The 27,311-nt window shown below is 51.9% G+C and overlaps 1 protein-coding gene across 1 annotated transcript in view; it reads left to right on the top strand.

Moving 5' to 3' along the window:
- The first annotated feature begins 702 nt into the window (after positions 1-702).
- The window catches only part of PDE3B (phosphodiesterase 3B), a 113,805-nt gene continuing 87,196 nt past the window's right edge, over positions 703-27,311 (top strand). The window contains exon 1 of the mRNA XM_066583708.1: positions 703-1,558. Within this exon, the coding sequence (XP_066439805.1) occupies positions 851-1,558 (708 nt within the window). The 5' untranslated portion in view covers positions 703-850. The remainder of the gene's footprint in view (positions 1,559-27,311) is intronic.

The following is a 27,311-nucleotide window of genomic DNA, read 5'->3' as shown; positions in this document are numbered from 1 at the left end:
TATAATAGTCGCGGGGAGGAGTCCTAGAAGTTGGAGGGGCGCGGGGAGGAGTATAATAAGTTATAATAGTCGCGGGGAGGAGTGTAATAAGTTATAATAGTCGCGGGGAGGAGTGTAATAAGTTACAGGGAGGAGTGTAATAAGTTATAATAGTCGCAGGGAGGAGTATAATAAGTTATAATAGTCGCGGGGAGGAGTGTAATAAGTTACAGGGAGGAGTGTAATAAGTTATAATAGTCGCAGGGAGGAGTCTCTGAAGTTGCAGGGGCGCGGGGAGGAGTGTAATAAGTTATAATAGTCGCGGGGAGGAGTGTAATAAGTTATAATAGTCGCGGGGAGGAGTGTAATAAGTTATAATAGTCGCAGGGAGGAGTGTAATAAGTTATAATAGTCGCGGGGAGGAGTGTAATAAGTTATAATGCTCGCGGGGAGGAGTCCCAGAAGTTGGAGGGGCGCGGGGAGGAGTGTAATAAGTTATAATAGTCGCGGGGAGGAGTGTAATAAGTTATAATAGTCGCGGGGAGGAGTGTAATAAGTTATAATAGTCGCGGGGAGGAGTGTAATAAGTTATAATAGTCGCGGGGAGGAGTGTAATAAGTTATAATAGTCGCAGGGAGGAGTGTAATAAGTTATAATAGTCGCAGGGAGGAGTGTAATAAGTTATAATAGTCGCGGGGAGGACCTCCAGCACTTGGGCCGGCACCCCTGCTCGCTGTCGCGCCCCGGCGGCGGGGGGAGGAGGGACGGCCGTGTGACAGCAGGCTGGAGCTGGGAGGCGGCAGAGTCGCGGCTCGGGGCCGGAGGGGAGCGCACGCAGCATGGGCAGCGGGACAGGAGGTGACGTCCCAGCATGAAGCCGCCGGAGAGCCCGGACAGGAACGGCTACGTGCGGAGCTGTGTGACCCCGCTGCCGCCGGACCCCCCGCCCCGCCGCCTGCTCCTGTGCCGGCCGCGGCTGCTGTGCGGGGCGGGGGCGCTGCTGGCGGCCGGCGGGCTCGGGTGGGCGCCCTGCCTGCTGCACGCCCTCAGCCCCCTCTTCAGCCTCGGCTGCGCCTTCTTCTTCCTCAGCCGCTACCTGGCGCGGCAGTCGGGGGGCCGCGGGGCGCTGTGGCTGCTGGCGCTGCCGCTCTGCTGCTGCTGCGGGGACGCCGTGCCGCTGCTGCCGGGCGCCGGGGATGAGCTGCGGCTGCTGCCGGTGCTGCTGGCCGTCGGGCTGCTGAGCCTGTGGCGGGGGCTGAGGCTGCGGCACGCCGTCCTGCTGCTGCTCTTCTCCGGCCTGGTGTGGCTGGTGTCCCGCAGCAGCCTGGGCGCCCTGCCCCGCGCCGCGAGAGCCCTGGGCGGCTGCCTGGTGGGCCTGGCCGGCTCCCTGCTGGCTCTGGGCTGCAGCGGCGGCTCCCACCTGCGAGAGGCGCCAGCGCGGAGCCCGCTGCCCGAGGACAAGGTGCCGGTGCTCAGGCCCCGCCGGCGCTCCAGCTGTGTGTCGCTGGGGGAAACGAGCGGCGCCCCGTACGGCAAGCTGTCCCGGAGGCCGTCCCTGCCGTGCATCTCCCGAGAGCAGGTGAGATACTTTGTAGCGGCGCCGTTAACCCCTTCCCCTCCTACTTGACAAGTTTTTAAGAGTTTTTTGGAAAACTTTTCTTGCAGTAATCCAGTGTTTGGGGGGGAATCGATCGTCGCAGCCAAACGGCACAACGGAATCGCCGTCCGTTAGCGGAGTGCGTCGGATATCCCCCGCAGCGCTCTACTGGGAGCCCCCCTGTACTTCGGAGGCTCCGAGCGCCGACACGGACAGAGTCTGCGGCGCTAATCACGCTGCTTCTTTCGCTGTCCGTTTAACGGACGCACTTCGGAAGTGCATGTGATGCTCAGAGTCCACAGACTCTTCCGTGAACGCGTGGCGCCAAAGACAGGTTGGTTGGCACCTTGGCACGTGCGCCCTCACTGTGCCGCTGCTGATTTGGCGCACTCTTCTTGGACGCCCCACAAAACAAGCAGCTGTCAGCTTTTGACTTTAGAGTAAAATGACGAGATGTTAATAAATGGCGCAGATTCTGAATATTCGGGTTCGTATGGATATGGGGGGGTAGATATCCCCCCAGTGCTGGTTCAGACACTTCTGTGGCTGCGGCGTTCTGTGGCGTCACGGTGGATCCACCGCCAACCTGTTACTTCTCGGTTTCCGGTAAGTCCTGTAGTCATTGAGCGAGCCCCTGATGAACTACAGAGTAGCAAGTGCGCATATGGCATATCTGTCCATTTAATGAGCGGGTGGCTAAATCTATTATCAGCCATTCTACACTAGAGAGAGGCTGATTGTAGTGCTATATCTCTTATAACGCTCCAGCAGTGATATAACCTCCAGAGACGACATATATGTGATATCAGCCACTGCCCTTATAATGCTCCAGTACTGATATAACCCCCAGAGACATCATATGTGTGATATCAGCAGCTCCTCTAACGCTCCAGTACTGATATAACCTCCAGAGACATCATATATGTGATATCAGCCGCTCCTCTTATAACGCTCCAGTACTGATATAACCTCCAGAGACATCATATATGTGATATCAGCCGCTGCTCTTATAACACTCCAGGACTGATATAACCTACAGAGACATCATATATGTGATATCAGCCGCTCCTCTTATAACGCTCCAGTACGGATATAACCTCCATAGACATCATATATGTGATATCAGCCGCTGCTCTTATAACGCTCTAGTACTGATATAATCCCCAGAGACATCATATATGTGATATCAGCCGCTCCTCTTATAACGCTCCAGTACTGATATAACCCCCAGACATCATATATTTGATATCAGCCCCTCATCTTATAACGCTCCAGTACTGATATAACCTCCAGAGACATCATATATGTGATATCAGCCGCTCCTCTTATAACGCTCCAGTACTGATATAACCTCCAGAGACATCATATATGTGATATCAGCCGCTGCTCTTATAACACTCCAGGACTGATATAACCTACAGAGACATCATATATGTGATATCAGCCGCTCCTCTTATAACGCTCCAGTACGGATATAACCTCCATAGACATCATATATGTGATATCAGCCGCTGCTCTTATAACGCTCTAGTACTGATATAATCCCCAGAGACATCATATATGTGATATCAGCCGCTGTTCTTATAACGCTCTAGTACTGATATAATCCCCAGAGACATCATATATGTGATATCAGCCGCTCCTCTTATAACGCTCCAGTACTGATATACCCTCCAGAGACATCATATATGTGATATCAGCAGCTCCTCTTATAACGCTCCAGTACTGATATAACCTCCAGAGACATCATATATGTGATATCAGCCGCTGCTCTTATAACGCTCCAGTACTGATATAACCTCCAGAGACATCATATATGTGATATCAGCCCCTCCTCTTATAACGCTCCAGTACTGATATAACCTCCAGACATCATAAATGTGATATCAGCCCCTCCTCTTATAACGCTCCAGTACTGATATAACCTCCAGAGACATCATATATGTGATATCAGCCCCTCCTCTTATAACGCTCCAGTACTGATATAACCTCCAGAGACATCATATATGTGATATCAGCCGCTCCTCTTATAACGCTCCAGTACTGATATAACCTCCAGAGACATCATATATGTGATATCAGCCGCTGCTCTTATAACGCTCCAGTACTGATATAACCAACAGACATCATATATGTGATATCAGCCGCTGCTCTTATAACGCTCTAGTACTGATATAATCCCCAGAGACATCATATATGTGATATTAGCCGCTGCTCTTATAACGCTCCAGTACTGATATAACCTCCAGACATCATATATGTGATAGCAGCCGCTCCTCTTATAACGCTCCAGGACTGATATAACCTCCAGAGACATCATATATGTGATATCAGCCGCTCCTCTTATAACGCTCCAGTACTGATATAACCTCCAGACATCATATATGTGATATCAGCCGCTGCTCTTATAACGCTCCAGTACTGATATAACCTCCAGAGACATCATATGTGATATCAGCCGCTCCTCTTATAACACTCCAGTACTGATATAACCTCCAGACCTCATATATGTGATATCAGCCGCTGCTCTTATAACGCTCCAGTACTGATATAACCCCCAGACATCATATATGTGATATCAGCCGCTGCTCTTATAACGCTCCAGTACTGATATAACCTCCAGAGACATCATATGTGATATCAGCAGCTCCTCTTATAACGCTCCAGTACTGATATAACCTCCAGAGACATCATATATGTGATATCAGCCGCTGCTCTTATAGCGCTCCAGTACTGATATAACCTGCGCTCTCAGATTTGGCGCCGTGTTGTCAGGTTGCGGCTGCTCTCCTTCATGCACTCTCTGTACAGTTAGCCGCTTGCATCCATCCGCTCGCCCTCCATTAACCGCAGCGGCGTCTGATCAATATTTAACCAGCAGTTGATAAGCAGTGCAGACGGGCGTCCTGCGCCGCCGCTGCCCTCCTCATGGCTTCTCGTGGTACGGTGGTGGCATCTGCTCTGAAGTCCTGGGCTAGTTATGTCTTCCAGATTCACAAGGCGCAGAAGAAGCCATGGTTCCTCCCCGTGGCGCTGAGACTGGAGGAGGCGGGATCTATTAGCGGCGGTTGTTCTTTACTTCCAAGATGGCCGACGCAATCATCAGACTGTTTCCAGCGTTGGCCGTGGTAGAGCTTCTCTGACTAGCCAGCGCAGCCCATGTGACCCAACGCTAGTCCACAGTGTGCATTAGGTAGTCAGGAAGGTGGGAGCGGGGTCTGAAGGTAATGACCCCCGCCCAGGGACCTGACAGTGTTCCTTTTCTGGAATGGACACGCTGGCGCCATTGTTGGTACGGAAGCGGCGCTTGAGCTGTAGTGATGCGCTTGGCTCTCTGGGCTGCCCGCCGCTACTGGTGACCTTTCCCCTCTGTATCACAGGTGAGGCGGTGGAGCCGGGGAAGGGAAGGGGTTAAGTTTGCGGTATGATAAGAATTGCCATGTGACACTTGGGATTGATCAGCGGTGATTGGGAGTCCGTTTTATGGCGCCGGTCGCCCCTGGAAGTCTGGGCTACAATGTAACTGCGCCAATTACAGTGTACCAATCAGTCCTGCAGCCCGCTGTTGGCGCTCGCACGGAATCCGCAGTCAGTAGGTGTTAATCCCAGAGCCGCTGCCGATTACGTGTCACAGTGGGGCGGGCCGCGCTTTTCATCACGCACGTAATAATGCTGCTGTGAGAAGGTCCAATCTGAGGCGGCTCGTCCGCTTGGAGCACCGCTGCTTCAGTCCTTCCCGTTCACTTCCACAGCGACGGAACGAGCCAATGATGTGTCTGCCCGTATAGACCGAGGGCGCAAGCGAGTTAGCGGTGATATCACTCGCTGGTGGGTGTAAACTGCTGCTATGATGTCTCCATACACTGTATACATAGGAGAGCAGGATCTCTTCTCTATCTCTGAGCTGGTGGGTGTAGACTGCTGCTATGATGTCTCCATACACTGTACACATAGGAGAGCAGGATCTCTTCTCTATCTCTGAGCTGGTGGGTGTAGACTGCTGCTATGATGTCTCCATACACTGTACACATAGGAGAGCAGGATCTCTTCTCTATCTCTGAGCTGGTGGGTGTAGATGGCTGCTATGATGTCTCCATACACTGTACACATAGGAGAGCAGGATCTCTTCTCTCTCTGAGCTGGTGGGTGTAGACTGCTGCTATGATGTCTCCATACACTGTACACATAGGAGAGCAGGATCTCTTCTCTATCTCTGAGCTGGTGGGTGTAGACTGCTGCTATGATGTCTCCATACACTGTATACATAGGAGAGCAGGATCTCTTCTCTATCTCTGAGCTGGTGGGTGTAGACTGCTGCTATGATGTCTCCATACACTGTACACATAGGAGAGCAGGATCTCTTCTCTATCTCTGAGCAGGTGGGTGTAGACTGCTGCTATGAGGTCTCCATACACTGTACACATAGGAGAGCAGGATCTCTTCTCTATCTCTGAGCTGGTGGGTGTAGACTGCTGCTATGATGTCTCCATACACTGTACACACAGGAGAGCAGGATCTCTTCTCTATCTCTGAGCTGGTGGGTGTAGACTGCTGCTATGATGTCTCCATACACTGTACACATAGGAGATGATCTCTTCTCTATCTCTGAGCTGGTGGGTGTAGACTGCTGCTATGATGTCTCCATATACTGTACACACAGGAGAGCAGGATCTCCTATATCTCTGAGCTGGTGGGTGTAGTCAGCTGCTATGATGTCTCCATACACTGTACACATAGGAGAGCAGGATCTCTTCTCTATCTCTGAGCTGGTGGGTGTAGACTGCTGCTATGATGTCTCCATACACTGTATACATAGGAGAGCAGGATCTCTTCTCTATCTCTGAGCTGGTGGGTGTAGACTGCTGCTATGATGTCTCCATACACTGCGCACATAGGAGAGCAGGATCTCTTCTCTATCTCTGAGCTGGTGGGTGTAGACTGCTGCTATGATGTCTCCATACACTGTACACGTAGGAGAGCAGGATCTCTTCTCTATCTCTGAGCTGGTGGGTGTAGACTGCTGCTATGATGTCTCCATACACTGTACACATAGGAGAGCAGGATCTCTTCTCTATCTCTGAGCTGGTGGGTCTAGATGGCTGCTATGATGTCTCCATACACTGTACACATAGGAGAGCAGGATCTCTTCTCTCTCTGAGCTGGTGGGTGTAGACTGCTGCTATGATGTCTCCATACACTGTACACATAGGAGAGCAGGATCTCTTCTCTATCTCTGAGCTGGTGGGTGTAGACTGCTGCTATGATGTCTCCATACACTGTACACATAGGAGAGCAGGATCTCTTCTCTATCTCTGAGCTGGTGGGTGTAGACTGCTGCTATGATGTCTCCATACACTGTACACATAGGAGAGCAGGATCTCTTCTCTATCTCTGAGCTGGTGGGTGTAGACTGCTGCTATGATGTCTCCATACACTGTACACATAGGAGAGCAGGATCTCTTCTCTATCTCTGAGCTGGTGGGTGTAGACTGCTGCTATGATGTCTCCATACACTGTACACATAGGAGAGCAGGATCTCTTCTCTATCTCTGAGCTGGTGGGTGTAGACGGCTGCTATGATGTCTCCATACACTGTACACATAGGGGAGCAGGATCTCTTCTCTATCTCTGAGCAGGTGGGTGTAGACTGCTGCTATGATGTCTCCATACACTGTACACGTAGGAGAGCAGGATCTCTTCTCTATCTCTGAGCTGGTGGGTGTAGATGGCTGCTATGATGTCTCCATACACTGTACACATAGGAGAGCAGGATCTCTTCTCTCTCTGAGCTGGTGGGTGTAGACTGCTGCTATGATGTCTCCATACACTGTACACATATGGGAGCAGGATCTCTTCTCTATCTCTGAGCTGGTGGGTGTAGACTGCAGCTATGATGTCTCCATACACTGTACACACAGGAGAGCAGGATCTCTTCTCTATCTCTGAGCTGGTGGGTGTAGACTGCTGCTATGATGTCTCCATACACTGTACACATAGGAGAGCAGGATCTCTTCTCTATCTCTGAGCTGGTGGGTGTAGACTGCTGCTATGATGTCTCCATACACTGTACACATAGGAGAGCAGGATCCCTTCTCTATCTCTGAGCTGGTGGGTATAGACTGCTGCTATGATGTCTCCATACACTGTACACATAGGGGAGCAGGATCTCTTCTCCATCTCTGAGCTGGTGGGTGTAGACTGCTGCTATGATGTCTCCATACACTGTACACATAGGGGAGCAGGATCTCTTCTCCATCTCTGAGCTGGTGGGTATAGACTGCTGCTATGATGTCTCCATACACTGTACACATAGGAGAGCAGGATCCCTTCTCTATCTCTGAGCTGGTGGGTATAGACTGCTGCTATGATGTCTCCATACACTGTACACATAGGAGAGCAGGATCTCTTCTCTCTCTGAGCTGGTGGGTGTAGACTGCTCCTATGATGTCTCCATACACTGTACACATAGGAGAGCAGGATCTCTTCTCTATCTCTGAGCTGGTGGTGTAGACTGCTCCTATGATGTCTCCATACACTGTACACATAGGAGAGCAGGATCTCTTCTCTATCTCTGAGCTGGTGGGTGTAGACTGCTGCTATGATGTCTCCATACACTGCACACATAGGAGAGCAGGATCTCTTCTCTCTATCTGAGCTGGTGGGTGTAGACTGCTCCTATGAGGTCTCCATACACTGTACACACAGGAGAGCAGGATCTCTTCTCTATCTCTGAGCTGGTGGGTGTAGACTGCTGCTATGAGGTCTCCATACACTGTACACATAGAGGAGCAGCATCTCTTCTCTATCTCTGAGCAGGTGGGTGTAGACTGCTGCTATGATGTCTCCATACACTGTACACGTAGGAGAGCAGGATCTCTTCTCTATCTCTGAGCTGGTGGGTGTAGATGGCTGCTATGATGTCTCCATACACTGTACACATAGGAGAGCAGGATCTCTTCTCTCTCTGAGCTGGTGGGTGTAGACTGCTGCTATGATGTCTCCATACACTGTACACATAGGAGAGCAGGATCTCTTCTCTATCTCTGAGCTGGTGGGTGTAGACTGCAGCTATGATGTCTCCATACACTGTACACACAGGAGAGCAGGATCTCTTCTCTATCTCTGAGCTGGTGGGTGTAGACTGCTGCTATGATGTCTCCATACACTGTACACATAGGAGAGCAGGATCTCTTCTCTATCTCTGAGCTGGTGGGTGTAGACTGCTGCTATGATGTCTCCATACACTGTACACATAGGAGAGCAGGATCCCTTCTCTATCTCTGAGCTGGTGGGTATAGACTGCTGCTATGATGTCTCCATACACTGTACACATAGGGGAGCAGGATCTCTTCTCCATCTCTGAGCTGGTGGGTGTAGACTGCTGCTATGATGTCTCCATACACTGTACACATAGGGGAGCAGGATCTCTTCTCCATCTCTGAGCTGGTGGGTATAGACTGCTGCTATGATGTCTCCATACACTGTACACATAGGAGAGCAGGATCCCTTCTCTATCTCTGAGCTGGTGGGTATAGACTGCTGCTATGATGTCTCCATACACTGTACACATAGGAGAGCAGGATCTCTTCTCTCTCTGAGCTGGTGGGTGTAGACTGCTCCTATGATGTCTCCATACACTGTACACATAGGAGAGCAGGATCTCTTCTCTATCTCTGAGCTGGTGGTGTAGACTGCTCCTATGATGTCTCCATACACTGTACACATAGGAGAGCAGGATCTCTTCTCTATCTCTGAGCTGGTGGGTGTAGACTGCTGCTATGATGTCTCCATACACTGCACACATAGGAGAGCAGGATCTCTTCTCTCTATCTGAGCTGGTGGGTGTAGACTGCTCCTATGAGGTCTCCATACACTGTACACATAGGGGAGCAGGATCTCTTCTCTCTATCTGAGCTGGTGGGTGTAGACTGCTCCTATGATGTCTCCATACACTGTACACACAGGAGAGCAGGATCTCTTCTCTCTCTCTGAGCTGGTGGGTGTAGACTGCTGCTATGATGTCTCCATACACTGTACACATATGGGAGCAGGATCTCTTCTCTATCTCTGAGCTGGTGTGTGTAGACTGCTGCTATGATGTCTCCATACACTGTACACACAGGAGAGCAGGATCTCTTCTCTCTCTGAGCTGGTGGGTGTAGACTGCTGCTATGATGTCTCCATACACTGTACACACAGGAGAGCAGGATCTCTTCTCTCTCTCTGAGCTGGTGGGTGTAGACTGCTGCTATGAGGTCTCCATACACTGTACACATAGGAGAGCAGGATCTCTTCTCTATCTCTGAGCTGGTGGGTGTAGACTGCTGCTATGATGTCTCCATACACTGCACACATATGGGAGCAGGATCTCTTCTCTATCTCTGAGCTGGTGGGTGTAGACTGCTGCTATGAGGTCTCCAAACACTGTACACATAGGAGAGCAGGATCTCTTCTCTATCTCTGAGCTGGTGGGTGTAGACTGCTGCTATGATGTCTCCATACACTGTACACACAGGAGAGCAGGATCTCTTCTCTCTCTCTGAGCTGGTGGGTGTAGACTGCTGCTATGATGTCTCCATACACTGTACACATATGGGAGCAGGATCTCTTCTCTATCTCTGAGCTGGTGGGTGTAGACTGCTGCTATGAGGTCTCCATACACTGTACACATAGGAGAGCAGGATCTCTTCTCTATCTCTGAGCTGGTGGGTGTAGACTGCTGCTATGATGTCTCCATACACTGTACACATAGGAGAGCAGGATCTCTTCTCTATCTCTCTGAGCTGGTGGGTGTAGACTGCTCCTATGATGTCTCCATACACTGTACACATAGGAGAGCAGGATCTCTTCTCTATCTCTGAGCTGGTGGGTGTAGACTGCTGCTATGATGTCTCCATACACTGTACACATAGGAGAGCAGGATCTCTTCTCTATCTCTGAGCTGGTGGGTGTAGACTGCTGCTATGATGTCTCCATACACTGTACACATAGGAGAGCAGGATCTCTTCTCTATCTCTCTGAGCTGGTGGGTGTAGACTGCTCCTATGATGTCTCCATACACTGTACACATAGGAGAGCAGGATCTCTTCTCTCTCTGAGCTGGTGGGTGTAGACTGCTGCTATGATGTCTCCATACACTGTACACACAGGAGAGCAGGATCTCTTCTCTCTCTCTGAGCTGGTGGGTGTAGACTGCTGCTATGAGGTCTCCATACACTGTACACATAGGAGAGCAGGATCTCTTCTCTATCTCTGAGCTGGTGGGTGTAGACTGCTGCTATGATGTCTCCATACACTGCACACATATGGGAGCAGGATCTCTTCTCTATCTCTGAGCTGGTGGGTGTAGACTGCTGCTATGAGGTCTCCATACACTGTACACATAGGAGAGCAGGATCTCTTCTCTCTCTCTGAGCTGGTGGGTGTAGACTGCTGCTATGATGTCTCCATACACTGTACACATATGGGAGCAGGATCTCTTCTCTATCTCTGAGCTGGTGTGTGTAGACTGCTGCTATGATGTCTCCATACACTGTACACACAGGAGAGCAGGATCTCTTCTCTCTCTGAGCTGGTGGGTGTAGACTGCTGCTATGATGTCTCCATACACTGTACACACAGGAGAGCAGGATCTCTTCTCTCTCTCTGAGCTGGTGGGTGTAGACTGCTGCTATGAGGTCTCCATACACTGTACACATAGGAGAGCAGGATCTCTTCTCTATCTCTGAGCTGGTGGGTGTAGACTGCTGCTATGATGTCTCCATACACTGCACACATATGGGAGCAGGATCTCTTCTCTATCTCTGAGCTGGTGGGTGTAGACTGCTGCTATGAGGTCTCCAAACACTGTACACATAGGAGAGCAGGATCTCTTCTCTATCTCTGAGCTGGTGGGTGTAGACTGCTGCTATGATGTCTCCATACACTGTACACACAGGAGAGCAGGATCTCTTCTCTCTCTCTGAGCTGGTGGGTGTAGACTGCTGCTATGATGTCTCCATACACTGTACACATATGGGAGCAGGATCTCTTCTCTATCTCTGAGCTGGTGGGTGTAGACTGCTGCTATGAGGTCTCCATACACTGTACACATAGGAGAGCAGGATCTCTTCTCTATCTCTGAGCTGGTGGGTGTAGACTGCTGCTATGATGTCTCCATACACTGTACACATAGGAGAGCAGGATCTCTTCTCTATCTCTCTGAGCTGGTGGGTGTAGACTGCTCCTATGATGTCTCCATACACTGTACACATAGGAGAGCAGGATCTCTTCTCTATCTCTGAGCTGGTGGGTGTAGACTGCTGCTATGATGTCTCCATACACTGTACACATAGGAGAGCAGGATCTCTTCTCTATCTCTGAGCTGGTGGGTGTAGACTGCTGCTATGATGTCTCCATACACTGTACACATAGGAGAGCAGGATCTCTTCTCTATCTCTCTGAGCTGGTGGGTGTAGACTGCTCCTATGATGTCTCCATACACTGTACACATAGGAGAGCAGGATCTCTTCTCTATCTCTGAGCTGGTGGGTGTAGACTGCTGCTATGATGTCTCCATACACTGTACACGTAGGGGAGCAGGATCTCTTCTCTATCTCTGAGCTGGTGGGTGTAGACTGCTGCTATGATGTCTCCATACACTGTACACATAGGAGAGCAGGATCTCTTCTCTATCTCTCTGAGCTGGTGGGTGTAGACTGCTCCTATGATGTCTCCATACACTGTACACATAGGAGAGCAGGATCTCTTCTCTATCTCTGAGCTGGTGGGTGTAGACTGCTGCTATGATGTCTCCATACACTGTACACATAGGAGAGCAGGATCTCTTCTCTATCTCTGAGCTGGTGGGTGTAGACGGCTGCTATGAGGTCTCCATACACTGTACACATAGAGGAGCAGCATCTCTTCTCTATCTCTGAGCAGGTGGGTGTAGACTGCTGCTATGATGTCTCCATACACTGTACACGTAGGAGAGCAGGATCTCTTCTCTATCTCTGAGCTGGTGGGTGTAGATGGCTGCTATGATGTCTCCATACACTGTACACATAGGAGAGCAGGATCTCTTCTCTATCTCTGAGCTGGTGGGTGTAGACTGCTGCTATGATGTCTCCATACACTGTACACGTAGGGGAGCAGGATCTCTTCTCTATCTCTGAGCTGGTGGGTGTAGACTGCTGCTATGATGTCTCCATACACTGTACACATAGGAGAGCAGGATCTCTTCTCTATCTCTGAGCTGGTGGGTGTAGATGGCTGCTATGATGTCTCCATACACTGTACACATAGGAGAGCAGGATCTCTTCTCTATCTCTGAGCTGGTGGGTGTAGACTGCTGCTATGATGTCTCCATACACTGTACACGTAGGGGAGCAGGATCTCTTCTCTATCTCTGAGCTGGTGGGTGTAGACTGCTGCTATGATGTCTCCATACACTGTACACATAGGAGAGCAGGATCTCTTCTCTATCTCTCTGAGCTGGTGGGTGTAGACTGCTCCTATGATGTCTCCATACACTGTACACATAGGAGAGCAGGATCTCTTCTCTATCTCTGAGCTGGTGGGTGTAGACTGCTGCTATGATGTCTCCATACACTGTACACGTAGGGGAGCAGGATCTCTTCTCTATCTCTGAGCTGGTGGGTGTAGACTGCTGCTATGATGTCTCCATACACTGTACACATAGGAGAGCAGGATCTCTTCTCTATCTCTCTGAGCTGGTGGGTGTAGACTGCTCCTATGATGTCTCCATACACTGTACACATATGGGAGCAGGATCTCTTCTCTATCTCTGAGCTGGTGGGTGTAGACTGCTGCTATGAGGTCTCCATACACTGTACACATAGGAGAGCAGGATCTCTTCTCTATCTCTGAGCTGGTGGGTGTAGACTGCTGCTATGATGTCTCCATACACTGTACACATAGGAGAGCAGGATCTCTTCTCTATCTCTCTGAGCTGGTGGGTGTAGACTGCTCCTATGATGTCTCCATACACTGTACACATAGGAGAGCAGGATCTCTTCTCTATCTCTGAGCTGGTGGGTGTAGACTGCTGCTATGATGTCTCCATACACTGTACACGTAGGGGAGCAGGATCTCTTCTCTATCTCTGAGCTGGTGGGTGTAGACTGCTGCTATGAGGTCTCCATACACTGTACACATAGGAGAGCAGGATCTCTTCTCTATCTCTCTGAGCTGGTGGGTGTAGACTGCTGCTATGAGGTCTCCATACACTGTACACATAGGAGAGCAGGATCTCTTCTCTATCTCTGAGCTGGTGGGTGTTGGCTGCTGCTATGATGTCTCCATACACTGTACACATAGGAGAGCAGGATCTCTTCTCTATCTCTGAGCTGGTGGGTGTAGACTGCTGCTATGATGTCTCCATACACTGCACACATATGGGAGCAGGATCTCTTCTCTATCTCTGAGCTGGTGGGTGTAGACTGCAGCTATGAGGTCTCCAAACACTGTACACATAGGAGAGCAGGATCTCTTCTCTATCTCTGAGCTGGTGGGTGTAGACTGCTGCTATGATGTCTCCATACACTGTACACATATGGGAGCAGGATCTCTTCTCTATCTCTGAGCTGGTGGGTGTAGACTGCTGCTATGATGTCCCCATACACTGTACACATATGGGAGCAGGATCTCTTCTCTATCTCTGAGCTGGTGGGTGTAGACTGCTGCTATGATGTCTCCATACACTGCACACATAGGAGAGCAGGATCTCTTCTCCATCTCTGAGCTGGTGGGTGTAGACTGCTGCTATGATGTCTCCATACACTGTACACATAGGAGAGCAGGATCTCTTCTCTATCTCTGAGCTGGTGGGTGTAGACTGCTGCTATGAGGTCTCCATACACTCAGAGAGAGGTAGAGATCCTGCTCCTTCAGCTCTCACAACAGCAGATGTGGAAGAAGCATCTCCTGTGTGTGCGCAGGATATGGGGGAGCAGGATGTCCTCTTCTCTGTGTGACCCATTGTACAGCAGTACTGAGCAGTGTAGTTGTGAATGCAGTAGAATCGGTGTGGTCAACTGGGAGGATGATGTGTGGAGTTGTCTCTGATGAATGAGGTGGCTGCTGCGAGGTGCTCTCCCATCTTGTTTCGTGGCCCCATTGGTAGTGGGTCGCCCGCCGCCCCCTTAGTGTCCGCCTGCCTCCGGGGCAGTCTGTCGGGTGGTGCTCTGGTTTTGCCGCGGTGATGCCGTCCTGCGCAGGTCTGTCGTGTGGAATGTCTTCGTGCTTGCGGTGAGGCGTCTAGTAGAACGGGCTTGGCGAGCCGCGCACTTGTGTGCTGTTTACATTTGTTGCACATGAATCTGATGTCCCTGCCCGTTAACCCTTTCCTGCTGCTCGGTGGCTGTGGGACGGACTGATGGCAGCGCCGCGCGGCTCGTTCGCACAGCGTGTTGCACGCTTAGGACTAGAACGGGCTAGTTCACATCACGTAACGTTCGGTCACATGACAAACATGCGGCCTGTCCTATTTGTGCATCCGGTCACCGGCCCCGCTGCGTATGCTATCGCACGTATACATGTGCAGCGCAAATCGCCGAGCGACCGAAGAGCGCGAGGAAACGCATCGTACCCCCTGTGGGCTTGTAAATCTGCAGTATACTAGTTACTGAAAGCTACATAAACCCTGAGCTGCGGCATAACACTGCGTACACCGCGGCAGAAGGCCGTCCGTGGGCTATATCTGTGCTGGAGCGTTATAAGAGCAGCGGCTGATATCACATATATGATGTCTCTGGGGGTTATATCAGTACTGGAGCGTTATAAGAGCAGCGGCTGATATCACATATATGGTGTCTCTGGAGGTTATATCAGTACTGGAGCGTTATAAGAGCAGCGGCTGATATCACATATATGATGTCTCTGGAGGTTATATCAGTACTGGAGCGTTATAAGAGGAGCGGCTGATATCACATATATGATGTCTCTGGAGGTTATATCAGTACTGGAGCTTTATAGGAGGAGGGGCTGATATCACATATATGATGTCTCTAGAGGTTATATCAGTACTGGAGCGTTATAAGAGCAGCGGCTGATATCACATATATGATGTCTCTAGAGGTTATATCAGTACTGGAGCGTTATAAGAGCAGCGGCTGATATCACATATATGATGTCTCTGGAGGTTATATCAGTACTGGAGCGTTATAAGAGGAGCGGCTGATATCACATATATGATGTCTCTAGAGGTTATATCAGTCCTGGAGCGTTATAAGAGGAGCGGCTGATATCACATATATGGTGTCTCTGGAGGTTATATCAGTACTGGAGCGCTATAAGAGCAGCGGCTGATATCACATATATGATGTCTAGAGGTTATGTCAGTACTGGAGCGTTATAAGAGGAGCTGCTGATATCACATATATGATGTCTAGAGGTTATGTCAGTACTGGAGCATTATAAGAGGAGGGGCTGATATCATGTGGCGCCCTTGGGGTCTGTGAAGGCTGCGGCAGGTACTGCAGTGTAGTAGTAAGCTGGGGTGGTGCTGCCTGCAGGTAGAAGCTCTCCAGGCTGTCATTTTGTAGTAATATTCCCAGCATTTATAATTAGAATTAATGACCCTATTGTCTAATTATACATGCGGTAATTCCAGGCGGCGGCCGGCACTGCTCCTGGTGACGCTCCGTGCCGCGGCTCCTGGGGTTCTTCTGAGCTTTTAGCACTTTACCCCTAAAATCCCAGCTTTCCCGGACTGATGCTGTGTGGTATCTGCTCTGCAGGGTCCTCGGAGAGCGGGGTGACCTCGACTAACCGTTTTTCACAAAGTACAGCTTGAAGTAACTTTGTCGCTGTGTGGCTGAGATGCCATGTGCTCTGCCGGCGCTAAACCTCTGATCACAATGTTACACACTGTATATTTATAAACCAGTTACATCCTGTATTATACCCCAGAGCTGCACTCACTATTCTGCTGGTGGAGTCACTGTATACATACATTACTGATCCTGTACTGCTCCTGAGTTACATGCTGTATTATACTCCAGAGCTGCACTCACTATTCTGCTGGTGGAGTCACTGTGTACATACATTACTTATCCTGTACTGACCCTGAGTTACATCCTGTATTATACTCCAGAGCTGCACTCACTATTCTGCTGGTGGAGTCACTGTGTACATACATTACTTATCCTGTACTGACCCTGAGTTACATCCTGTATTATACCCCAGAGCTGCACTCACTATTCTGCTGGTGGAGTCACTGTGTACATACATTACTTATCCTGTACTGCTCCTGAGTTACATCCTGTATTATACTGCAGAGCTGCACTCACTATTCTGCTGGTGGAGTCACTGTGTACATACATTACTTATCCTGTACTGATCCTGAGTTACATCCTGTATTATACTCCAGAGCTGCACTCACTATTCTGCTGGTGGAGTCACTGTGTACATACATTACTTATCCTGTACTGCTCCTGAGTTACATCCTGTATTATACTCCAGAGCTGCACTCACTATTCTGCTGCTGGTGGAGTCACTGTGTACATACATTACTTATCCTGTACTGATCCTGAGTTACATCCTGTATTATACTCCAGAGCTGCACTCACTATTCTGCTGGTGGAGTCACTGTGTACATATATTACTTATCCTGTACTGCTCCTGAGTTACATCCTGTATTATACTCCAGAGCTGCACTCACTATTCTGCTGGTGGAGTCACTGTGTACATACATTACTTATCCTGCACTGACCCTGAGTTACATCCTGTATTATACTGCAGAGCTGCACTCACTATTCTGCTGGTGGGGTCACTGTGTACATACATTACTTATCCTGTACTGACCCTGAGTTACATCCTGTATTATACCCCAGAGCTGCACTCACTATTCTGCTGGTGGAGTCACTGTGTACATACAATACTTATCCTGTACTGATCCTGAGTTACATCCTGTATTATACCCCAGAGCTGCACTCACTATTCTGCTGGTGGAGTCACTGTGTACATACATTACTTATCCTGTACTGACCCTGAGTTACATCCTGTATTATACCCCAGAGCTGCACTCACTATTCTGCTGGTGGAGTCACTGTGTACATACAATACTTATCCTGTACTGATCCTGAGTTACATCCTGTATTATACCCCAGAGCTGCACTCACTATTCTGCTGGTGGAGTCACTGTGTACATACATTACTTATCCTGTACTGCTCCTGAGTTACATCCTGTATTATACTGCAGAGCTGCACTCACTATTCTGCTGGTGGAGTCACTGTGTACATACATTACTTATCCTGTACTGATCCTGAGTTACATCCTGTATTATACTCCAGAGCTGCACTCACTATTCTGCTGGTGGAGTCACTGTGTACATACATTACTTATCCTGTACTGCTCCTGAGTAACATCCTGTATTATACTCCAGAGCTGCACTCACTATTCTGCTGCTGGTGGAGTCACTGTGTACATACATTACTTATCCTGTACTGATCCTGAGTTACATCCTGTATTATACTCCAGAGCTGCACTCACTATTCTGCTGGTGGAGTCACTGTGTACATATATTACTTATCCTGTACTGCTCCTGAGTTACATCCTGTATTATACTCCAGAGCTGCACTCACTATTCTGCTGGTGGAGTCACTGTGTACATACATTACTTATCCTGCACTGACCCTGAGTTACATCCTGTATTATACTGCAGAGCTGCACTCACTATTCTGCTGGTGGGGTCACTGTGTACATACATTACTTATCCTGTACTGACCCTGAGTTACATCCTGTATTATACTCCAGAGCTGCACTCACTATTCTGCTGGTGGAGTCACTGTGTACATACATTACTTATCCTGTACTGATCCGGAGTTACAGCCTGTATTCTGCCCCAGAGCTGCACTCACTATTCTGCTGGTGGAGTCACTGTGTACATATATTACTTATCCTGTACTGCTCCTGAGTTACATCCTGTATTATACCCCAGAGCTGCACTCACTATTCTGCTGGTGGAGTCACTGTGTACATACATTACTTATCCTGTACTGCTCCTGAGTTCCATCCTGTATTATACTCCAGAGCTGCACTCACTATTCTGCTGGTGGAGTCACTGTGTACATACATTACTTATCCTGTACTGCTCCTGAGTTACATCCCGTATTATACCCCAGAGCTGCACTCACTATTCTGCTAGTGGAGTCACTGTGTACATACATTACTTATCCTGTACTGCTCCTGAGTTACATCCTGTATTATACCCCAGAGCTGCACTCACTATTCTGCTGGTGGAGTCACTGTGTACATACATTACTTATCCTGTACTGCTCCTGAGTTCCATCCTGTATTATACTCCAGAGCTGCACTCACTATTCTGCTGGTGGAGTCACTGTGTACATACATTACTTATCCTGTACTGCTCCTGAGTTACATCCTGTATTATACCCCAGAGCTGCACTCACTATTCTGCTGGTGGAGTCACTGTGTACATACATTACTTATCCTGTACTGCTCCTGAGTTCCATCCTGTATTATACTCCAGAGCTGCACTCACTATTCTGCTGGTGGAGTCATTGTGTACATACATTACTTATCCTGTACTGATCCTGAGTTACATCCTGTATTATACTCCAGAGCTGCACTCACTATTCTGCTGGTGGAGTCACTGTGTACATACATTACTTATCCTGTACTGACCCTCAGTTACATGCTGTATCGGCTTCCTTATGCTTCCTTATGCCTGGCTCTATACCCCAGAGGATATGCTGCCCCCTGGTGGAGTGGGGTGAGCGCTGTACACTGATGACGGGGGTTGGGGTCTCTCAGCCGGAGTATAACCCTCAGCAGGCGTCTTCTCGTGGCCCTCTCCTCCTCCCTGGGCTCATCGGGCGATGTGGCGGTCTCATGATGGGTCTGCGCCCCGGAGCCAGAGATGGACGCATCTTGTGGGTAGCGAGAGGAGCGCGTGACGCGGCATCTAGAGACCTGCTGACGGGCACCCGGTTTTCAGCGCGGCGTGTGACTGCGCGATGCCACCCTGCTGAGGTTAACGCTCAGGGCACGGGGGTGACTGCTGACGGTGGACTTCTGCTGCTGCTCTTTGGTGTCGGTCTTCACTGCAGTCCTGGCATTCCTTCCCGCTCCGACGCTCACCGTACTAATTGCTCAGCTTCGGTATTTACAACGGGAATGCCAAAATTGCAGTGAAGACTGACATGGACGCTATAGACTGTCGGCCTGATGTGAGGGTGGAGTTACCCGTTTTGCGGGGTCCTGCCCCCTGGCAGCTCGGCAGGGTGCCCGGTTGGGCATCGAGGATAGTTTAAGGCCCGTCATGTTGCCCTTTGGGTGAGCTGCACTGTCGGTCTTCGGCGGCTCGTCTGACCCCATGAGGAGCTGCAGTTAGTCGGTGACCCCCGCACTCTGCTGCAGCGCTGTGTGCCCCCAAAGAGGTGTTACTGAACCCCAGCAACTGAAGGCAAACCATCCATGGCAGCGGCTCCTCCCACTTGTCCGACTTAATGGAAGTATAATGTTGTTCCCAAGGGCCCCGGAGTCACTAAGTGAAGGGCCACATCAGTTCTATATACATAAGAGGAAGGAGCCACCAGGAGCCCGACATCCATACAGAGCTCAGATGATCTAGGGAGGCTGACAGCCAGCTCCGAAGGATATATCACTACTGGAGTGTTATAAGAGCAGCGGCTGATATCACATATATGATGTCTGCGGGTTATATCAGTACTGGAGCGTTATAAGAGGAGCGGCTGATATCACATATATGATGTCTGGGGGTTATATCAGTACTGGAGCGTTATAAGAGGAGGGGCTGATATCACATATATGATGTCTCTGGGGTTATATCAGTACTGGAGCGTTATAAGAGGAGCAGCGGATATCACACATATGATGTCTCTGGGGGTTATATCAGTACTGGAGCATTATAGGAGGAGCGGCTGATATCACATATATGATGTCTCTGGGGGTTATATCAGTACTGGAGCGTTATAAGAGGAGGGGCTGATATCACATATATGATGTCTCTGGGGTTATATCAGTACTGGAGCGTTATAAGAGGAGGGGCTGATATCACATATATGATGTCTCTGGAGGTTATATCAGTACTGGAGCGTTATAAGAGGAGCGGCTGATATCACATATATGATGTCTCTGAAGGTTATATCAGTACTGGAGCGTTATAAGAGATGGGGCTGCTATCACATATATGATGTCTGCGGCTTATATCAGTACTGGAGCGTTATAAGAGGAGGGGCTGATATCACATATATGATGTCTCTGGGGTTATATCAGTACTGGAGCGTTATAAGAGGAGGGGCTGATATCACATATATGATGTCTCTGGGGGTTATATCAGTACTGGAGCGTTATAAGAGGAGGGGCTGATATCACATATATGATGTCTCTGGAGGTTATATCAGTACTGGAGCGTTATAAGAGGAGCGGCTGATATCACATATATGATGTCTCTGAAGGTTATATCAGTACTGGAGCGTTATAAGAGATGGGGCTGCTATCACATATATGATGTCTGCGGCTTATATCAGTACTGGAGCGTTATAAGAGGAGGGGCTGATATCACATATATGATGTCTCTGGGGTTATATCAGTACTGGAGCGTTATAAGAGGAGGGGCTGATATCACATATATGATGTCTCTGGGGGTTATATCAGTACTGGAGCGTTATAAGAGGAGGGGCTGATATCACATATATGATGTCTCTGGGGGTTATATCAGTACTGGAGCGTTATAAGAGGAGGGGCTGATATCACATATATGATGTCTCTGGAGGTTATATCAGTACTGGAGCGTTATAAGAGGAGCGGCTGATATCACATATATGATGTCTCTGAAGGTTATATCAGTACTGGAGCGTTATAAGAGATGGGGCTGCTATCACATATATGATGTCTGCGGCTTATATCAGTACTGGAGCGTTATAAGAGGAGGGGCTGATATCACATATATGATGTCTCTGGGGTTATATCAGTACTGGAGCGTTATAAGAGGAGCGGCTGATATCACATATATGATGTCTCTGGGGGTTATATCAGTACTGGTGCGTTATAAGAGGAGCGGCTGATATCACATATATGATGTCTCTGGAGGTTATATCAGTACTGGAGCGTTATAAGAGGAGGGGCTGATATCACATATATGATGTCTCTGGGGGTTATATCAGTACTGGTGCGTTATAAGAGGAGCGGCTGATATCACATATATGATGTCTCTGGAGGTTATATCAGTACTGGAGCGTTATAAGAGAAGCGGCTGATATCACATATATGATGTCTCTGGAGGTTATATCAGTACTGGAGCGTTATAAGAGGAGGGGCTGATATCACATATATGATGTCTCTGGAGGTTATATCAGTACTGGAGCGTTATAAGAGGAGGGGCTGATATCACATATATGATGTCTCTGGGGGTTATATCAGTACTGGAGTGTTATAGGAGGAGGGGCTGATATCACATATATGATGTCTCTGGGGGTTATATCAGTACTGGAGCGTTATAGGAGGAGGGGCTGATATCACATATATGATGTCTAGAGGTTATATCAGTACTGGAGCGTTATAGGAGGAGGGGCTGATATCACATATATGATGTCTCTGGGGGTTATATCAGTACTGGAGCGTTATAAGAGGAGGGGCTGATATCACATATATGATGTCTCTGGAGGTTATATCAGTACTGGAGCGTTATAAGAGGAGGGGCTGATATCACATATATGATGTCTCTGGGGGTTATATCAGTACTGGAGCGTTATAAGAGGAGGGGCTGATATCACATATATGATGTCTCTGGAGGTTATATCAGTACTGGAGCGTTATAAGAGGAGCGGCTGATATCACATATATGATGTCTCTGGAGGTTATATCAGTACTGGAGCGTTATAAGAGGAGGGGCTGATATCACATATATGGTGTCTCTGGAGGTTATATCAGTACTGGAGCGTTATAAGAGGAGGGGCTGATATCACATATATGATGTCTCTGGGGGTTATATCAGTACTGGAGCGTTATAGGAGGAGGGGCTGATATCACATATATGATGTCTCTGGGGGTTATATCAGTACTGGAGCGTTATAAGAGAAGGGCTGATATCACATATATGATGTCTCTGGAGGTTATATCAGTACTGGAGCATTATAAGAGAAGGGCTGATATCACATATATAATGTCTCTGGAGGTTATATCACTACTGGAGCGTTATAGTAGGAGGGGGTGATATCACATATATGATGTCTCTGGGGGTTATATCAGTACTGGAGCGTTATAGGAGGAGGGGCTGATATCACATATATGATGTCTCTGGGGGTTATATCAGTACTGGAGCGTTATAAGAGGAGGGGCTGATATCACATATATGTCATCTCTGGAGGTTATATCAGTACTGGAGCGTTATAGGAGGAGGGGCTGATATCACATATATGATGTCTCTGGGGGTTATATCAGTACTGGAGCGTTATAAGAGGAGCTGCTGATATCACATATATGATGTCTCTGGAGGTTAAATCAGTACTGGAGCGTTATAGGAGGAGGGGCTGATATCACATATATGATGTCTCTGGGGGTTATATCAGTACTAGTGCGTTATGATGGCGGTTTTTGGCGCTGCCCGCGGGGGTCATTCTCTGGCACGGTGGGACTTTGTTGTTTTGTGACTTTCGGTCATTCTCTCGTTTTTTTAGTGAGAAGAAATGTATTTTTTTTTCATCTGAAAAGTTTGGTGCCGCCGGGCAGCGAGGGGTTAACGCGGGCGGCGCTGATTGGCTGCTGGAGGAGCAGGATGCACTCAGCGCCATCAGATGAGGAAATGCAAGAACAACGACTCCAGAAGTTGGCCTGTTACCGCGACGACCGCTGACGTCACGCAGCAATTAGCTCCCCGCGCCTCGTCTGCTCAATGCCACTGTATTAAACAAGGGGGGGGGGCGTTGGGTCTTTTGGGGCAAGAAGTCACCGCGTATTGCGGGCTGTCGCAAAAGGGGCCAACGCCAGCGGTTCGGGGCCCGCGGCGTTGACCACTTTTGTGGCGGCGTTGGGCCCTTTTTGCGGCGGGCCCCGAAGCGGCGGCGTTGGGCCCTTTTTGCGGCGGGCCCCGGAGTGGCGGCGTTGGGCCCCTTTTGCGGCGGGCCCTGGAGCGGCGGGCCCTGGAGCGGCGGCGTTGGGCCCCTTTTGCGGCGGGCCCTGGAGCGGCGGCGTTTGGCCCCTTTTGCGGCGGGCCCCTTTTGCGGCGGCGTTGGGCCCCTTTTGCGGCGGCGTTGGGCCCCTTTTGCGGCGGGCCCCTTTTGCGGCGGCGTTGGGCCCCTTTTGCGGCGGGCCCTGGAGCGGCGGCGTTGGGCCCCTTTTGCGGCGGGCCCGCAATACCTCCTGCCCCTTCTTGTATATCTTCGTACGTGAACATACGCGGTGATCGCGGGTAAACAAGCCGAAATGCGTGGATTTTGGTTCCATAAACGTGCAGCGCGTTCAGACAAGCGGATAAATCCGTTCGCGGTCACAACGATGGCGAACGACTGACCGCAACGAAGGAGAAGCGCATGAATACGTTGTCCGTGGCTCTGCTGGACGGTTATCGGTTAAATTCACATGACTCAATGCTGATTGGTGTATGAGGACCGTGTGACTCCGGACTGCATGCAAAGTATGTGCCCCCATCTGTGTAGGATGAAAGTAGCCCCCCGCGGGGGACGGAGTTCTGCTGTGTGGGAGGGGCTTCAGCCGACACAATCCTCAGACTACAGTGCGCTGCGCTCGGCCTCGTGGCGCTCTGCACCTGCTCTCTGATTGGCTGGATCCATCTCGGCAGCATTATGAGTGCAGCTCTGGAGCATTTAGTAACATCCCACATATACCGGCAGTGTGACGAGGTGACCTGTGGACGGCGCCGGCTTCCAGTTATTGCAGGGATCACATCATAAATTCTGCGCCCTCTCTGCACAGCGCTGGGGCTTGTAGTTCTTCTGTAGGCGGCGGGAGGTTTTGCGGCTGTGTGTGAGTTGCAGATTTGGGAAGGATTTTAGAGATGGCCCTGTGGGGGTGACATGTGGGGGTGACATGTGGGGGTGACGTGTGGGGGTGACGTGTGGGGGTGAAGTGGAGGTAAGGGGTGTATAGACCTCGGGATTGGGGGGACCGCTGACCTCCAATGTATTTAATAGAGGAGAGATGGTGTTCAGATGGCAGCGGGGCAGGGGAGACGTCTGGGTGGCGACGAAGCAAGAGAGACGTCTGGGTGGCGGCGGCGGGGGGGCAAGAGAGACATCTGGGTGGCAGCGGCGGGGGGGCAAGAGAGACATCTGGGTGGCAGCGGCGGGGGGGCAAGAGAGACGGCTGGGCGGCGGCGGGGGGGGCAAGAGAGAGACGGCTGGGCGGCGGCGGCGGGGGGGCAAGAGAGACGGCTGGGCGGCGGCGGGGGGGGGCAAGAGACGGCTGGGCGGCGGCGGGGGGGCAAGAGACGGCTGGGCGGCGGCGGGGGGGCAAGAGACGGCTGGGCGGCGGCGGGGGGGCAAGAGACGGCTGGGCGGCGGCGGGGGGGGGCAAGAGACGGCTGGGCGGCGGCGGGGGGGAGCAAGAGACGGCTGGGCGGCGGCGGGGGGGCAAGAGACGGCTGGGCGGCGGCGGGGGGGCAAGAGACGGCTGGGCGGCGGCGGGGGGGCAAGAGAGACGGCTGGGCGGCGGCGGGGGGGCAAGAGAGACGGCTGGGCGGCGGCGGGGGGGGCAAGAGACGGCTGGGCGGCGGCGGGGGGGGCAAGAGAGACGGCTGGGCGGCGGCGGGGGGGGCAAGAGAGACGGCTGGGCGGCGGCGGGGGGGGCAAGAGACGGCTGGGCGGCGGCGGGGGGGGCAAGAGACGGCTGGGCGGCGGCGGGGGGGGGGCAAGAGACGGCTGGGCGGCGGCGGGGGGGGGGGCAAGAGACGGCTGGGCGGCGGGGGGGGGGGGGGCAAGAGAGACGGCTGGGCGGCGGCGGGGGGGGGGGCAAGAGACGGCTGGGCGGCGGCGGGGGGGGGGCAAGAGAGACGGCTGGGCGGCGGCGGGGGGGGGGCAAGAGAGACGGCTGGGCGGCGGCGGGGGGGGGGGGCAAGAGAGACGGCTGGGCGGCGGCGGGGGGGGGCAAGAGAGACGGCTGGGCGGCGGCGGGGGGGGGGGCAAGAGAGACGGCTGGGCGGCGGCGGGGGGGGCATGAGAGACGTCTGGGCGGCGGCGGGGGGGGCAAGAGAGACGGCTGGGCGGCGGCGGGGGGGCAAGAGACGGCTGGGCGGCGGCGGGGGGGCAAGAGAGACGGCTGGGCGGCGGCGGGGGGGCAAGAGACGGCTGGGCGGCGGCGGGGGGGGCAAGAGAGACGGCTGGGCGGCGGCGGGGGGGGGCAAGAGACGGCTGGGCGGCGGCGGGGGGGGGGCTAGAGAGGCGGCTGGGCGGCGGGGCTAGAGAGGCGGCTGGGCGGCGGGGCTAGAGAGGCGGCTGGGCGGCGGGGCTAGGGCGGCGGCTGGGCGGCGGGGCTAGAGAGGCGGCGGGGCTAGAGAGGCGGCTGGGCGGCGGGGCTAGAGAGGCGGCTGGGCGGCGGGGCTAGAGAGACGGCTGGGCGGCGGGGCTAGAGAGACGGCTAGGCTGGGCGGCGGGGCAAGAGAGACGGCTGGGCTGGGCGGCGGGGCAAGAGAGACGGCTGGGCTGGGCGGCGGGGCAAGAGAGGCGGCGGGGCAAGAGAGACGGCTGGGCGGCGGAGGTGGGGCAAGAGAGGCGACGGTGGGGCTAGAGAGACGGCTGGGCGGCGGGGCGGCGGCGGGGCAAGAGAGGCGGCGGCGGGGCAAGAGAGACGGCTGGGCGGCGGCGCCAGCGATGGGGCTAGAGATGGCCTGGGTGGCGGCGACTGCGGGGCAGGAGAGGCGGCCTGGGTGACGGGGCAGTAGAGGCGGTCGGGTGGCGGCTGCGGGGCAGTAGAGGCGGTCGGGTAGCGGCTGCAGGGCAGGAGAGGCGGTCGGGTGGCGGCTGCAGGGCAGGAGAGGCGGCCTGGGTGACGGGGCAGGAGAGGCGGTCGGGTGGCGGCTGCAGGGCAGGAGAGGCGGTCGGGTGGCGGCTGCAGGGCAGGAGAGGTGGCCTGGGTGGCAGGGGGCAGTAGAGGTGGCAGTGGGGCAGGAGAGGCGGGTGGTGGGTGGCAGTAGAGGTTCCCCTCCCCCAGGCCCATCTCTCTATGAAGTGTCGCTCCTTTGACTCTGTAGAACTTTTTGCACCCATTGCTGTTGCCGGGCGACTGCTGACGTCAGAGAGCTGCACAAGAGGCTTTGTGTGTTTATCTGTTGAGGGCGGTGGGGGGGGGCTGACTCCACGCGTGTCTGAGGGTGGGGGGTATATGATGACTCCACATGTGGGGAGGGGGGTCTACTTCCCATTGTCCTCGCTGCCCCCCATGTGGAGTGTGGAGAAGCTTCATGTAATAATGCTACAATGTAACAATAGCTGTGATCTGAGGTCAGGCTCCTCCCCCGGGGGCCGGCCCGCACACACTGGCTACACTACATTGTTTGTGATGATCTGAGGCCCCAAACTCAGCAGGTTGTATCACACATAAGATTAGATACGTGGCTCAGCAGGATGTATCACACAGGACAGGATTAGATACATGGTTAGCAGGATGCGTCGCACAGGACGGGATTAGATACGTGGCTCAGCAGGATGCGTCGCACAGGACGGGATTAGATACGTGGCTCAGCAGGATGCGTCGCACAGGACGGGATTAGATACGTGGCTCAGCAGGATGCGT

This window comes from Eleutherodactylus coqui, chromosome 11 (genome assembly GCF_035609145.1).
Source record: "Eleutherodactylus coqui strain aEleCoq1 chromosome 11, aEleCoq1.hap1, whole genome shotgun sequence".
Classification (NCBI taxonomy): domain Eukaryota; kingdom Metazoa; phylum Chordata; class Amphibia; order Anura; family Eleutherodactylidae; genus Eleutherodactylus; species Eleutherodactylus coqui.
This window is presented reverse-complemented; position numbering and strand designations above follow the sequence as displayed.